This window comes from Sitophilus oryzae, unplaced genomic scaffold, assembly GCF_002938485.1.
Source record: "Sitophilus oryzae breed Bouriz unplaced genomic scaffold, Soryzae_2.0 scaffold_1420_pilon_pilon, whole genome shotgun sequence".
Lineage (NCBI taxonomy): Eukaryota > Metazoa > Arthropoda > Insecta > Coleoptera > Curculionidae > Sitophilus > Sitophilus oryzae.
The window spans coordinates 1,197,656-1,214,746 of record NW_022146083.1 but is presented as its reverse complement, the minus strand read 5'-3'; the positions used below and the strand labels follow the sequence as shown (position 1 = coordinate 1,214,746).

The 17,091-nt window shown below is 33.1% G+C and overlaps 1 protein-coding gene across 1 annotated transcript in view; it reads left to right on the top strand.

Annotated features, from left to right (window-relative positions):
• Nucleotides 1-16,299, top strand: part of LOC115876219 (Down syndrome cell adhesion molecule-like protein 1) — a 337,865-nt gene extending 321,566 nt beyond the window's left edge. The window contains 2 exon segments of the mRNA XM_030891919.1: nt 7,554-7,726; nt 16,145-16,299. Of these exon segments, the coding sequence (XP_030747779.1) occupies nt 7,554-7,726; nt 16,145-16,244 (273 nt within the window). The 3' untranslated portion in view covers nt 16,245-16,299.
• Nucleotides 16,300-17,091: the final 792 nt, after the last annotated feature.

Below are 17,091 nucleotides of genomic sequence, written 5' to 3'. Positions count from 1 at the left end.
TACCCTCTATAAAACCGTCCCAGATACTGGCTTTTGTCAAAGCCCTGGGACTGTATGATGAGTTATGATTCAAGAAAGGGGGACACAATGGATCTGTAAGGTCGAAGTGATTAACCCCCCTCCCACTCATTCTAAATTCTAAAAAAAAAAATGTCCAATGCAAAAGTAAAGTGTTTTGGTGTATTATGGGACTTTTTTTTCTTTTTTGTTAAACAAATCAATTGATTGAGATTTCAAAGAATTTCTTCCTGAAACAAATAGCGATATACAGGATGGTCCGAACTGTATTCCGAACCTGAACTCCGGCGTCATATTCTACAAATAAAATTAAGTAAAAATTTCATATAAGTTTATGTCCTAAAATGCTTAGTTTCAGAAATACAGGGTGTAAAAGTTTTATTTTTATCTCGATTTTTTCTATAAAATTTCTGAAGTAACGTCAATATTTACATGAAAATTAATCGACATAATTAAACAACACGACATAAATTAAACATGTTGACTACATAGTTATTAGTCCAATAACTATCTATTCAACATGTTTATTTTTTGTCAACAATGACGTAAAAATAAATATCTTGAGAACGATTGCTCGTAGCGATTTTTACCAAGTGACAGTTTTTACGTAAAAAATCACGGAAATGTATATTTTTTTCACTCAGTAGTTTTATACAGGCGCGGACAAAAAGTTATTACTCTTCAAACCAGTTAAAAAATATGTCGGTGGCGCCCTCTACAAGTAGGAGTCATATTGACATCAAAATCAAATTTTTCATGCCAAAAGACTCCCGGACACCAATTTTCATCTAAATATTGACGTTATTTTAGAAATTATTTGGAAAAAATCGAAATAAAAATGAAACGACACCCTGTATCTCCAAAACTAAGCATTTTAGTACATACTTTTATACAAAGTGTTTGACTTATTTTAATCTGTAGAATATGCTGCCGAAGTTTCCGGAATACAGTTCGGACCACCCTGTATATCTAGCCCAATAAGCAATTCATTCTCTTAGCAAATCCGATCTAATGAGAATTTACTAATAATGAGAATTTACACAGTTTCTTCTTCACGCCCGTAGCATTAGATGAGCTCCGTAGTACTATTAAAAGTATTAAAAATAAATTCTTATCTGGAACTGACCAAACCAAACCAAAGTTCAAAATTGAGCAGTTGGATACTTATTTGGACTAAACAGTAGAACTCACTGCCAGAATTTCTTTAAAAATTTCAAAATACTGAATATACAAAATTGAATCCGTTTGCTTAATCCGCAAGCACATATTCTCTATTCCGGAAAGGCCTTCCCACAACTATCCACTTAGGAATGCGGAGCACGATATTTTCCGAGCTCAGAACTAGTTAAGGGCTCAATACTGTACAATGCCAAGAAAATGTACGATCATTTGCCTTCGAATATCAAGTCACTTTCATTCTTTCCCGCATTTCGCAAAGCTCTGAAATCATACTTACTGGAGAGAGCCCTATATGCGATAAACGACTTTTTGTTGATGTTTAATCATGAACAATTTTGAATTTTAACATGATTTTATCCATTTACAGTTTTCCTTTTGTAAAATTTTCTAGATACGCCTGTGTTCTGCAATGCCCATAGCTCAACTGGGTATCTCAGGTGCCGTAAAAAAGTCAACAAACATCTTGAATCCATCCTCGTTTTCTTTCTTTTCCTGTCCGATTTTCTCTCGATTTTCTTCTGTCGTAAATCAATTGACGACAATGACGATAACTCGGCCACTTTTCTAAGAGGATTCCTATGTTGCTGACGGGCAGACGCTCGATAAAAAAGAGTTAGGGTCAGTCATTATCTGTTTCGAGGGTAAGGTGAGGTTATGTTATCGGTTCAGAGTGGATAAAAATGTTGAGGAAGACAGCTACGTGCCGTCGATGTCTTTATTTACTATTATTAATTATACAAGGTGTTGTATGTCCGATTTTGCTTTGTTCTGTAGGTAGAGGGGGTTAAAATCTTCATTTTTTTATTTATTATAAGTTTCTTCCAAGTGCTTGTAGCAATTCTTAGGAAATTTTGAGGGTAAAAGTTTAGAATTAGAATTAGAATGAGTGGGAGGGGGGTTAATCACTGCGACCTTACAGATCCATTGTGTCCCCCTTTCTTGAATCATAACTCATCATACAGTCCCAGGGCTTTGACAAAAGCCAGTATCTGGGACGGTTTTATAGAGGGTAGTTCTCCATCTCCAATATCAGTAGTACCAAAATTCATGGCACGAATGGTTGTCGTCTCGGCGCACTCAGTGATGAGGTGTACTGGTGTTTCCCCATCTTCCCCACAGAATCTGCATTCGCCGTTTCTTCTCAGTTCCAATCTACTGAGGTGTTCATTGAGGAGACAGTGTCCTGCTAAAAACCCCGTGACAATCCGAAGATTGTTCTTACTCAGACCCAGGAAGATCTGTGATTTTTCTTGATCATAAGCCCTCAGAAACTTCTTCGAGTGTCTTAGACCGTTGCAAGATTTCCATTCCAGGTTGCGGATGGAATCTTCCAAGTTCTTGAGTTCCGCCTTGAGTTGGTTACCACTTGGAAAGCAGAACGGTTCTGGTCCAGTTAGTGGAGTGTTCGCTCTTTTCCTAGCTAGATTATTTGCTTTTTCATTGCCTTCTATCCCTTGGTAAGCAGGCACCCAGAGTAGGAGGACTTTGTTTTCTTTGCCTAATTTATTCAGCTTCTCTATGCATTCTTTAACCAATTTCGAATTGATTGATACTGAGTTGATCGCTTTTAACGCTGCTTGACTATCAGACAAGATGGCTATTTCTTGTTTCCGATAGTTCCTATCTAAGATAAATTGTACGCATCTTTCGATAGCGTAGATTTCTGCCTGTAGGATACTAGGGTAAGTGCCGATTGGTTCGGAGTATTTAGCTCTCGGCCCAAACACTCCGATCCCTGTTCCCGTATTGGTTTTGGAAGCATCAGTATACCAAGTTATGGTATGGTCTTTTAACTGCTGGGCAAGCGTTTCGCTCTTCCAATCCTTTTTATTGCTCAATACTACATGGAGATGTTTCTCAAAGTTGTACGTTCTTAGCATATCGTCCACTGGGAGTTGCAGGAGTGGTATTTCCTTTATGAGGGTGTTCCAAGCCCCTGATCTGACAATTCTCCCAGTACTAATTCCGTTAGTGACCATTCTAATCAATGTCGCATTGGCATATCTACCAATGACAATGTGCAGTGGTGTTAGATCTAGAATGACCTGCATTGCTGCTGTTGGACAGGTTCTCATGGCTCCTGTGATGCAAACGCATGCTAGTCTCTGGACTTTGCATAGGTTTAGCCTTGCCGTCCGTTGCTCTAGTTTTGTGTACCAGGCAACTGCTCCATAAGTAATCATGGGTCTTACTATCATGGTATACATCCAGCCCAAAATATTAGGGAAACAGCCCCATCTATTTCCGGCCAGTCTTCTGCATATCATGAGAGCCTTTATGGCTTTGCTGGTAGTGTTCTTAATATGCCTGTTCCACAGGAGTTTACTGTCCAGGGTTATTCCCAGGTATTTAACTTCCTGTGTTGGCAGTATTTCCTTTCCATCTAGTTGGATTCTTTTCAAGTTTTTCAGACTTCGCTTTCTGGTGAATGGCACTATCGCGGTTTTGTCTGAGTTGATACTCAGCCCGACAGTTCTACACCATCTCTCAGTGATACGGAGTCCTCTTTGGATAATATCACACAAGGTGCCTTCATGTTTCCCCCGAGCGATCATGACTATGTCTTCTGCATACCCAATGCAGTGTATTCCCGCTAGAGTTAATTCGTCTAGTAGTTCATCCACCACCAAGCTCCACAGCAAAGGGGAGGTTACTCCACCTTGTGGAGTTCCTTGCGTTGTTTTAACAGCTACAGTTTTAGTGCCCATCTGAGCCTCTGCTGTTCGTGTTGACAGCATTTCCCAAAACCAGCGAATAATAGTTCTGTTCACCCCTCTTGTTTCTAGAGATCGCCTGACCGCCTTATGTGGTATATTGTCAAACGCCCCCGCAATAGCCAAGAAGGCACAAATTGCTGTTTCTTTGCTATCCAGACTTGTCTGTATTAGCTCCGTTAATTGGTACAGAGCAGTTTCTGTGGATCTGCCCGTTCTATATGCATGCTGACTATCATGCAGTGGTTTAACCTTTAGATGATTTTCTCCAATAAGGGTAAAAGTTACTATAACTGCTACATATTTTAATGATAAAAATTATCTACAGATTCGCCAGAGACGTGCATATGAGATATAACTGGAATATTTTCCTTAAAAAAACTCACCAAACATGTGGACTTTTTTGTTCTTATATAGCAAAAGTGTGTAGGCCATGTTTTCTGAAACACCATGTATGTAGACAAAAAACGATTCATGACAGACTTGAAATCAATATACCTAAAAGGACTTCGGCGGTTTATCTGGCTTAAGGCTAGTCTATTACTTTCTAAACAAAACTCTTTATCTCCAATTGCTTTGGGTTCAACTTTTTAAGTGATTCACTGTTTTTTTTTTTCTCCTCAAAAGATTAAAATTCTTGATAGGAAAAAAAACTGAAACCAAACACCATAATATAATAAATTTGTCTCGAAGAACCAACATTTTTTTAATGTTTTCTTGCAGGATCAATTTTTTTTAAATTTTGACTCAAAGGACCATAATATTGGATTGTCTTTGATTGAGGGACCAAAATTATGTTTTATGTTAATTTAATCGCTTTTTATTCAAGTTTATTGAATTATGACAAATATAATATAGGTGTTATTCTTTTTTGTCATTCAGTATATATTATGGTTAGTTTATCTAAGCTCGCGTGGCTATAAGCACCGAACTTACCGTCTCTGATACTGTATTATACAGGGTGAGCCTTAAATAAATGCAAATATTTTTAGAGGTAGTGAAAAAAAATTTGTAAATTTGTAATTTTTTAAAATTTTTTTGGAAATTTCAAAAATTCAAAATATCAATATTCCATGGGTATAGTGATAAATGAGGTCTAAATTATAAGAAAATTCATTTTCTATAAAGACGATGATTAAAGTATGAAAAGAATGGGTAAAAAATGGTATAACACAATTTGATAGACAATTAAATTGTGCATCTGATTCACGAAATTTATATCTTTTATTATATATATCAATATCTATATATATTTATTTGTTATTATTAAGTAATTGAGTTAAATAAAATTTTTTTACACTCTGTATATATTAGTTTAACTCTCGCAACCAGCAATATCTGCATCATAAATAAATTCTTCAGTAAATATTTAGTATTAAAAAACTTTCATCCCTTGGAGAAATGAAGCCTAAAATTTTTACTGCAATTCATAAAATTGGAAAGATATTTCGAAAACAGTAAGGTTTAAGTGTGATAAAACTTTAAATCAAATTTACCTTTATTTCGATAGTAGAATCCCAAAAAGAATAATATACAGGTGTTTTCCATTTAAAAAAACAACTATTAATATTTTTTACTGTCATTGGGACCATAGACTTAAAATAAAATATAGACTGAGCATCTCATTCATAATAGCTGGAACATGCGGTCAGACACTGTCTTGTTATTGTTTGTTATTGTTTGAGGTGTGGTTATAACGAGTCGACACGAGCGATAGATTAGGGTCTCTTGTCCGTAACGGTCCGATTCCCTTGACGACTCTTGCCGAGAAGGACAACAAACACTGTCTTTTCCGCGTTTGCAAGACACGCTGAACGCTTCCGTATCATAGCGGGGTTAATTTTCTCTTATTTTAGTGTTGCTTAATTAAATTAAAAATATTCGTATTAAACTTTTATATTTATTAAATGACTTCTTCCTTAGGGACAGGTTTTTTTATATAAAAAAAAAAAAAAAAAAAAAAAAAAAAAAAAAAAAAAAAAAAAAAAAAAATGATTAAAAATAATAAAAACCCTATATGAAATAAATGTTCCTATAATCGAGAATTACGTTAATTTTTGACAATTCTCTCTCTTTATTGCAACAATAACATCTGATCAATAAATAATCTTCAGTAAATATAGTATTAAAAACTTCTATACCCTTGGAGAAATGAAGTCTTTAAAATTTTTACTGCAATTTCATAAATTGTTATTTTAAAAACAGGTTTAAGTGTGATAAACCTTAATCAAATTTACCTTTATTTCGATCGTAGAATCCTAAAATAGAATAATATACAGGGAAAATCGCATTTAAAAAAATACAACTATAATATTTTTTTACTTATTTAGGAGATACTCTGTATCTTTGTAAAATATTTTTAAATTGAAACTTAATATCCTTCAACGAACCCAAAACTTACAATTTGTAAAAATCTAATCATTTAGCTACAATGGTCCGTGTCGTATGTGGTGAACAAGCCTGTATAGATAATAGATTAAACGTACGAGAAATAAAACCAGATCTGCCAGCCATGGCTGGGAAACTTAAATGGAAATGACAGTTCATTAAAAAATAGTTTTTCCTCCAAGATGCAGAGGCGCAAAATATTGTAACCGTCAATTATTAATAATGCAAATGTCAATATCTGACAATAAAAAAATTTGATTTTTAACTGTCATCTAGAGATGCTTTTGTTGTGATTTTAAGGTTTGATTTCGTTTTGATTTGTCGAATTATTGTAAAATGAAATTCCTTCAGATTTTTTGCCAGTATTCTGTTTGTGACAAATGTTTTTAAAAATGTGATAATTGTGTTTGTAATAACTCTAATTATTTTTTGTCAGCGGAGTTTAATTGTTGTACACCTGGTTTCCAAAGGATACAATGGTAAGTAAATTCAAACATATCTACTTACAGTCTTACAGTTATAGATTTTTAAATTAGTACTGCTAATAAATGCTACTTGCAGAGGAGTTATTTAATTTTTACGGTGCATGTAAGGAATTAAGGACGCGCGTTTTATATTAGCATGATCAGCAGATGATTACATCTGATTTAATTTGTTTTATTATTTCAGGTCCCAAACGGAAACAAACTGGGATTCTTGCCTACACTAAAATTATATAGCCGTTTCCAATTAACTTCAAAGGGAGGAAAATTATGTAAACTGCCTGCTATTTGCTGAAAACCGCCAAAGATTAAATTATAACTGTAACAACTTAATATATACTATTTCTAGTATTTTAATATATTTTTTAATTAATATCTGACATATAAGAACACTTTGTATATGCTTTTAATTCAGTTGATTTATCGTTTATAATGTGTTCGACCTAATTAAAAGCACACAAAGTGTCCTTACATGTATGTCTAAATTTATTTTAAATTAACTAAAACAACCTCCCTTCCCCGCACCCCTCCCCTCCATTTGTATTTCTTCCTCCGACTACCAGAGGCGCCCTTGTATAATAAAACTGAAATGTATTATAAGTTGCCTATCTATTTAATAGTATAAGTCTTTTATCTATAGCTGCCAGTCAAGATTTGCTCTTATTTTAGACTGACATTGTATATAATATAATAGGAAATATATAGGACAGGACAGCATAAAACAATATTTTTAAAATTAAAAAATATGCATTGAATTGTTTTTTTTATTTAGTTACCTGGTCCAGCTCAAATGATGGGACCTTACAACACCTCCTGCACATTACCCAGGCAACCCCCGCAGCAGTGGCAGTACGGCCCTGTCAGTCACTTACCGCCAGGAATGTACCCAGTGGCGTACAGAAACGCGCCCATAGCTCAACAGAGATTAAGATCTACTCAAACAAGGTAGTCACAATATTACAAATCTGATGATTTTTAGAATTTACGGAGTCAGTTGGAAATACTGGGTTTGCTAAGACAGTGCTGAAATTAAGAGTCATAATATACTCCAATGAGGAAAAATACGGTTAAAGAATGAAAAATAGTTCATATACTACAAATTGAACAAAAAATCGTTGATATCGGTTAAGAAACGTTCTAATATAAATAATAAATATTGTAATTGAATGGGCAACGTTTCCTACCGCGCCTTGCCGCTGTGACGTCACCTGCCGTTCTTCTGGTTGCGTGGAGCCAGACGCGTGTTTATTTTACACAGTTTGCTTTTAAACGCTGTTGAATCCGAGTCGAAATTTTAGTTATTTGTGTTAATTAATACATAATTAGTAATTAGTGATATTTATAAATAGTAATGATGAGCGAAACAGAAAAAATGATCCAAGGCCATGAGAAGAGATGAAAAGAAAAACGTTAAATTATCCTCTATTTTTACGATTTATTGTTGTGAAGATCATTTTGATGTAAGTTCATATATTTATGTATATTGTTTTACATAGGTATGAAATTTGAATGTACAGGGTTATTCATTATATTTTGACACCCTTACAGCCTTAACTGCAAGTTTTAGAAGAAAACATTAAATAAAAAAGTTGCATGGTTTTTCATATACTCTCTTTTAAAATTAATTCTAGTTGCTACAGGGTGTCTCAAAAAGGTGGTCCAGAAAATTGCAGGTATTTTTCGCTTTTCGACTGTCAATATTTCGTAAACATTTAAAGATAGGTATAGGATATTATACATGAAATATATCTAGAATATCTAGAAATTTCCGAAGAATCCAAAAATATATAGGGTGTTTCCTCTAATTTAAAAAAGTAACTTAATTTTGGCGCTTGCTTATGTAACCTTTGTATAATATTTTTAAACAAAAAAAAAAAAAAAAAAAAAAAAATAAAAAACAATCTTTAAAAATAACAAGGGTAAGGAGGTGCCAATATATAAAAAAAAAAAAAATTTTCTTTTTCACGCTATGCTCTGGAGTTATTTTTCCACGTACTAAACAAATATTTTTGTCTCTTTTTACTTCTACATAACCTACAGCATTATCTCCATATGTCTCCCTACCTGATCTGAAAATTAGTTTATAATAATTTATAACTATATAAAAAGTTCGTAACAGTAGGCACCTTACTTATACTCAAATATGCCTCAGTACTACAAAGAATAAATGTTACATACCTTTCTGTTTTTTTCCTCGTAATTCAGCACCAAAAAATGGGGAATTTGTTTTAAAAAGCAGCCAACATAAAGCATCGACTTTTGGCAAGTTATCTGATTGTGCTTTTACAAACCCTGAATCTGTCATTACTTAAAAAATTCTCAGAACACACAACACATACAAATAATAACTGCACAAAAGCATAAAAGCCTTCAATCAACGCCAGCAACAAAAATGTTCAGTAGTCGCCACCCAAATACGTACATAAACGGAACACGTCTGGCTGTTGCTGGACATCGCGCGTCGACGAGAACGGCGGGCGACGTCAGACCAATAGAATATCGTTTCAATTCGCGAGGCGTCGTTTGCGGTATCCATAGTATTTTAATGGCCCGTTTTATAAAATTGTGGTACTGCTTTCAAGAAAAAAGTTTTTTTTTGCATTTATACATATTTATTCTAATAAATTGAACAGTTTCTGGTGAAAAATAAATTATATGCATCTTCCTCATTGACTTCGGAAGAACTATACTTGATTTTAAGTTTTCAAGGTTTTTGAATTAAAAGGCTGAAGGAAATATAGAAGAAGAAATATAGTATATACAGTGTGACCCACTCAAGACCGGGCACCCTCCATAAAATCTGTGTTTATAGTCCGATTTTGATGATTTTTTTTTCAAATATAAGGTTTCAAAAAATGTACTATAGGGCTCAATGTCATGTTATTTCACAAAAAACTAGGCCTACTTAATAAAGTTTTTGTGGTGAAAAATTTGCAAAATCATATTAGCGATTTTTTTCAAAAAATTGAGCACCCCTACATTCGGCATCCCCAAAAACAGTTCTGTACCAAATTTCGTTTAAAAATATTAATTATTAATAATTCCCAGTTAAATTAAATAATTCCCTATTTTTGCTAATTTAACGATGAGTTATCACGTAACCCTTGAAAAAAACAATCCACAATGTTTTATTAGTTGTCAATTCTGCAGCGTAGAATTGAAGGTTAATTTAATAGCACGCAGAAAAGTGTTGTATCAAGAAATATTATTTGCATTATGGAACAATTAAATATTAGGGATAAAATTGAAATTATTCATTTAGTGGGTGATAACTATCTTCAAGCAGGAGAAGCTGTCAGAGAATTTAACAACAGACATCCCGACAGACCTGCAGTAAGTAGAAGCACGGTTCAACGAATAAATAGAGGTTTTAATGAAACTGGTTGTGTGTCAAAATACTTAATAAAAACAGAAGGCCGGAACATAGAATAAATAGGCGGAATGAGCAAGGTTAGAATATTTTCTAACAACTCGTGCAAGCATTAGAGGCGCCAGTGTTGATTTGGATATACCAAGGAAAAATATTAGGAGATGTTTGCGAACTAATGTTAAAACCTTAACCAAAGATTTTACACACTTTGGAAAATGGAGATGATGTTAGACGATTAGAATTCTGCTAATGGCCTCAAGCAGAGCATTTAATGTTAATAGAAATTTCTGAAATTTTATTTAGTGATGAGGCAACATTTAGTACTAAAGGAGTAGTATCCTCTCAAAATTCGTGATTCTGGGCAGTCGAAAACCCTGAATGGGTAATCAATACAAGAAGACAGTATTCTCAGAAAATAAATGTGTGGTGTGGCATACTTGATGATAGAATCATTGGTCCATATTTTTTTGAGAAATTCTAATAGTCCAACGTTTTTGAATTTTCTGATTAATGACTTCTGGGATGCAATACATAATTTACCATGCCAAACCCGTTTGAATTTAAAATTTCAATTGGACGGATCACCTGTGCATAACGCGGCAGTTGTCAGTGAATGGTTAAATGAAAATTTTGAAAATAAGTGGATAGGTCGAAATAGCCCGCTAATTGAGGGCCACCGAGATCCCTGGACCTAACACCCCTTGATTTCTTTCTTTGGGGTTTTTTAAAGCAACAAGTTTACAAGTCTAGACCTCAATCTATAGATGAATTACGTATTAGAATTACAGAGGCTTCTGCAAATATTACACCACAGCAGCTTAGGGATGTAACTGTTAATCTAAGAAAAATATGCGACAAATGTATTGAACTGAATGGAGGGCTGGTGGAAGCAATGTAAATTATTTGAATATGTTTAACTTATTATTCGGTTATTGTGTTGCTTGTAGTATTTTTTATCATTGTTTGTAATAAACCTCGTTGTCGTGGGATTCTTTTTTTCAAGGGTTACTTGATAACTCATCGTTAACATGCGTTAGGGAATTATTTTTTTAATTTAACCGTGAATTATTAATAATTAATATTTGAAACGAAATTTGGTACAGAACTGTTTTGGGGGATGCCGAATGTAGGGTGTACTCAAATTTTTTGAAAAAAATCGCTAATATGATTTTGCAAATTTTTCACCACAAAACTTTATTAAGTAGGCCTTGTTTTTTGTGAAATAACATGACATTGAGCCCTAAAGTACATTTTTTAAAACTTTATATTTGAAAAAAAATCATCAAAATCGGACTATAAACACAGATTTTATGGAGGGTGCCCGGTCTTGAGTGGGTCACACTGTATATGAAGGAATATAGTATTAACCGATTTTTTTTCAAACGCCACAAATGTATTAATTTTTGTGACAGGATTGACAATATAAAAACGTCATTTGATACTTTTGCGCCTAAGCACATAGTACGAAAATATATTATTAAACTGATATTAAGTGTCAAAGCCAACGAGTGTAGGTACCTGTTGTTGCTCGGTATTTACTTACAAAGTATTACTTTTTATTAGGATTCCGTACCCAAAGTGTAAAAAACGGGAACCCTATTACTAAGACGTCGCTGTTCGTCCGTCTATCACAAAGGTCTGTCTTATGAACCGTTATAGCTAGACAGTTGAAATTTTAAATACACAGATTAAACCAAAATAATTAAAAAAACAGAATTAAATAAATGTTTATAAATAAAAAAATACTTTCACTAAACTTTATCTTTTAAGTAAGAATTTTACATAGAATCTTTCAAGTCCTCGGTGACCGCGTTGTTAAAGCGTTAGGACTTTACGCTGCTATGACGTTGGAGCTGTAGTAAGTGGTAAGACAGGTTCGAATCCTAGTCACGGCGACTTTTTTAATCGTTTTTTTTTTAATTTTTACATATTTTACACATCTAATTAGATACTTAAATTTCATATCTAATCACAGTATAAGTGTAAAAAAGGTGTTATAAAAAGTTTTTTTTTATATTTAAAATAATATGTACAGATGACATTTCACTAAACAAAGATATAAACCACATAAAAAAAATGCATTAATAAAAAAACGACTATCCAATCTTATGTTATTTATTGACAAAACATCAAACGAAATACAAACCCCAAATCATAGACACAAAGATAACAATACACAATATATACAACTTACAATTCCATACATACGAGGCGTTTCGGAAAAAAATAGAAGGATAGGAAAACAATATAACATACAAAACATCTTTCAAAAACATAAAATACACTTAGATCAATTTTATCATATACTAAACCAATGAATACAAAACAACAAACAAATAAATGTAATATACCAAATAACCTGTGAATGCGATAAATTTTACATTGGTGAAACATCTAGACCCTTAAATGTTAGAATTAAAGAACATAAAGATTATTTAAGAAAGGAGATTTTCACAACCTAAGATTTGGCAGCATTTATGGGACACAGAGGGCACAGAATAAATTTTAATAACGCCAAAATTATAATGAAAGAAGCGATAGCCTCTAAATGAAAAAATAAAAGAGGCTTTTTAATTCAATCTATCAAAAATAAAATGTATTGCTCCATGAATCTGTAGATGTTAGTAATGTAATGCAATCAGTTTCTTTTGATTTTTAAAGAACATTACAATAAACATAACATACGTGAAATTTAAAAATAATCATACAGAAAGTTTGGGCTTTTGGTTTTACCTACCTTATTAAGTAATTATCAGGGAGTAATTGTTAATTTTGAAGTTTAACTTAATATATAATGTCATTTTAACAGAACGTCAACGATTTCTTGTAGACGTATCTGTTTTAAAAAATAAAGCGTTTATTGATATCAAAAATTAATATTTAAATATTTTACAGTTGAGGGTTCGGAACCTTTGGTGTTACAGCAAAATAAAAACACTAAGTACCACAATACACCATTGCTTTTACACTGGACGCGTTTCGCTAACCATGTTAGCATCGTAAGCAGATGATTATAAACTAAAGTACAATCTACAAAGGTGAGCGTTTATACTCGCTCAGTGGGCACCCAGTGGGCGTGGCAAAATCTAACCAACCGAGTCAGAGCCAGCTGAGCGTAACAGTTAGATTTCCGCCACTAGAGTAGTAGGAACAGAGAACCCGGAAGGAATTGGACCGTTGACTCTGTTCATACTATCTTTACATTTATTAATTCTGATGCTTTCTTATGCATCTAATTGCCTGTAATTTGAGACTTGTTTGATTAATTTGAAATTATTAAGATCTATACAATGTTCATTATCAACAATATGTTCGGCAACGCAAGATTTATCGGTCTACTCTTATCTGAGCTAAATGTTCTTTAAATCTAGTTAATATTGATCTTCTGATTTGCCCAACTGTTCTGATTACAATCTTTGCAAGAAATTTCATAAATACCCGACCTTTCCAGTGGAGGTGTTTTATCTTTGGATTACCTAATAATTGTTGTAATTTATTATTAGCACTATACACAAGTTTATAATTGACATTCTTAAAAATTCCTTTTTGAACCACAGGATAACTCTCTATCAAACGGTATCGAAAAATATTTAGACGTATCTTCTCCACTTGAAAAGTCGAATTTTAAGAAATCATTAACCTATACCTACGTTTTCTAATTAATTTATCAATAGTGAAGGAGAATATCCATTACACTCAGCTACATTTCTAATGTAATCTCTTTCTATTTCATATCTTTCGTTGAAAGTGGAAACTAAGTAATCTATGAACTAAGAAATTTAAAACTAGCCATTTTATATTCAACACAATGATGTGATTCGTAGGAATATGTCTGCGTGTGGTCGTATTGTAAATATATATGATTAATATTTTAAATAGTTTTTCTTGATTCTTTATATTTTTTGCTTCAAACGACGGAAAGAAAAACTTTCGAAACGTTAACATTTTTTTATCTTAAAAAAAAAAAAAATTTTTATTACTGTAAACACAACTTCTGACAAGCAGCGTCCGTTTAGGTTTAACGCCCAGAAGTGTTTACAAAAAATAACTATTTTATTTTGTAGATTTTTCTTGCAGTGCAGTGGCGAAAAACCCATAAGGATTTTTTTGGATATATTTATTATTGATTAATACAATTTTTAGTAATGTGTTTCTTCATTTTTTTTAAATTACTTATACGCGCATTCAAAATTTTAGCTAAATCGGAAAAAAAAATTATAATAATATAGTGTCTAATGTTGTATGGATAATGAATGGTACGGAGCCCTTCGTGCGCGAGTCCGACTCTGACCTTATTAATTCTAATTCGTGTTGAAATTGTGTGTCGAAAATATTATTTTGTGACTGTTTTACTCTCGTGGGATGTTCCTATTCCTACACCACGTAAACTTCAAACGTACAACTCCTGGTAAAAGGTATAATTTTTAACTCCTTACCCAAAGTAGCATTTTCAGACTTGCTGGGGACTAATGTTATAAAAACACAACGTTGGAATTAGATTTACAAAAAAATAGTTATAAGTATTTTAACAAAAAAATATTAAAAATTTAAATTTAACGTTTTTAGGTAACGTTGTGGCGACGTTGGACTAGTACTTACAGCAAAGTAGAAGCTACTACGACGTCGAATAAACTTTCGACTTCTGCGACGTCGAATAAACGTTGTCTTTTTTGCTTAAGTGATCTTTTAGGTGATTCGGACAACGTAGTTACAACGTTGGACAGTATAGAGTTTTCCGACGTCTGTTTCAGGACCTATTCCAACGTTATGCAAACGTCGTCTGTTTTACAAATTCCAACGTTGTTTAGATTTCCTTATTTTTACGTTGGTAGGACGTCGAGTCACTAGCCTTTTTGCAACTGTATTGAACCATAACTTTAAATCTTAAATTTTCACTTCATTGTTCTGTTCAGTCAGACAGTTCAGTGCTGTTTTTGTTTTTTATAAAAAAAATTAATATAAAATGGGACATAAGAAAGTACATATAAAACTAAATTTAAATATACTATCGACAGTAATATTTAATCCGATAATTTATCCACTCCCTCGTTATTTAGATTATAGAGGGCACAAGCTAGACTCTAGGACGACTAAATTAGGCAATCTAGCGACTAGTATACTACCTGTTAAGGCCGTACTGCGACTTTATTAGTCAGTATGCGACTACTCGACTACTCCATCTTAATCTCCAAAACAACAAAATGAAAGCCGCCATGTTGTTACATAAATAAGATAAATGTTTTCGTTCTAAAATAGCAATTCCTGCTTTTTGAATCGATTAACTTGAAATATTTGACCCTAAAAAACACGCGGAAACAATTTTTTTCCGACTCGCGGAATAAATTATTCTCATTTTACTAAAAAAAAAATTTAAGAAAATTTTTAAAACTTTCTTTTAATTTTAAGCCATTAGTATTTTTCAAAGTTAGAAGAAACAATACATGTTATCAATTAAGCTGTTTGCGTTTAACTTTTTTGCCTTGGGTAACGCGAGTTACAGACTACAGAGTCGGTTAAAGTGTTCAATAATTATTATCTCAAACATCCCTCCACACTTACATACTTTTGTTTTTCCTTCACTGCCATCGGACATATGTCTCTAACTAAATCATAAAAATAATATTTTTACTATAATTATCCCAATTTAGGATAAACGCGACTTAGACGCCCTATTAGTTTTGTATTTTCTGTGAAATTAGAAATTTTAAAAACAACGTTTCCCCATTTGTTACTAAATTAGGCTTTTAGCCAACGTCGGTATCCAACGTCGTTTCGACCCAAAAATTATTCTCCAAACTAGTGCAGACTAGGGTTAGCACGAGGTTGTGCCGACGTTGCGCCCCGACGTTTGGTCGCGTGACACAACGTTGTCCCGACGTCCAAATGCTGCTTGGGTAATAAAACAATATACATACCATTTTGCCCAAAACAAAAACCGTTTTTGACTAACACTCTTTTTGTGTGTGTCCAGCCTAACCTTATTGATATTTCAGGGAACCCCCTATACCGATGCAACCGCTGACAGGCACGGCAGACGAGGAACCGTCTCCAGAGACTCCTCTGATGGCCAACAAGCGCGAGAGCACCGTTTGACAGATGACGGAATTATAAATAGAACTAGACGGCGACTTAGTCTGAAATCAAAGTGAAAAAACGAATCTGAACTGATAGATATATTTATTATACAGATAATTTAACGAACATTTAACGTAGTTATGTCTGATTGAAATGGTGTTGTTCAAAACAGTCTACTTGGTTATTAGAAAGTTTCTAGAAAGTTAAAATATCTACAGATCTACAGGAATTTGACAGTAACTTTATTATTGAAAACAGAGAGATAGAAAATTAATTTTCTTATAATTTAGACCTCATTTATCACTATACCCATGGAATATTGACATTTTAGATTATTATTAAAGATGTAACAAATGTCAAAGAGTACAGATACTAATATTGTCGATATAGTTTGCTTATTTCATTAAAAAAACTGTTTAAATATTTTGTGTTAAAGAGAACCAATTAATATGATCTCAGTATTCAAACTACATTAATTGACTGTTTACATTGAATAATAATAATTGCTCTAAATACTAAAAAACTGAATTTTGTATTTGTATTTAGACACCAAGTAGCATTTTCACGACTTGCGACCACATATTTACTTAACACAACGTTGGATTAGTTACAAAAAATAGTTAGCTCCGTAAACTTGGGTATTAAAATAAATGTAAACGTTGTTGTAACGTTGTGCCGACGTTGAACTAGTGCTACAACAAAGTAAAAACTTCTGCGACGTCGAATAAACTTTGTCTTGTAACCTTTTTTGTTTAAGTGATCTTTAGGTTTTTCGGAAAACATAGTTACAATGTTGGGCAATAAAGAGTTTTCCGACGTCACTTTTATGACCTATTTCAACGTTATGCAAACGTCTCGTCTGTTT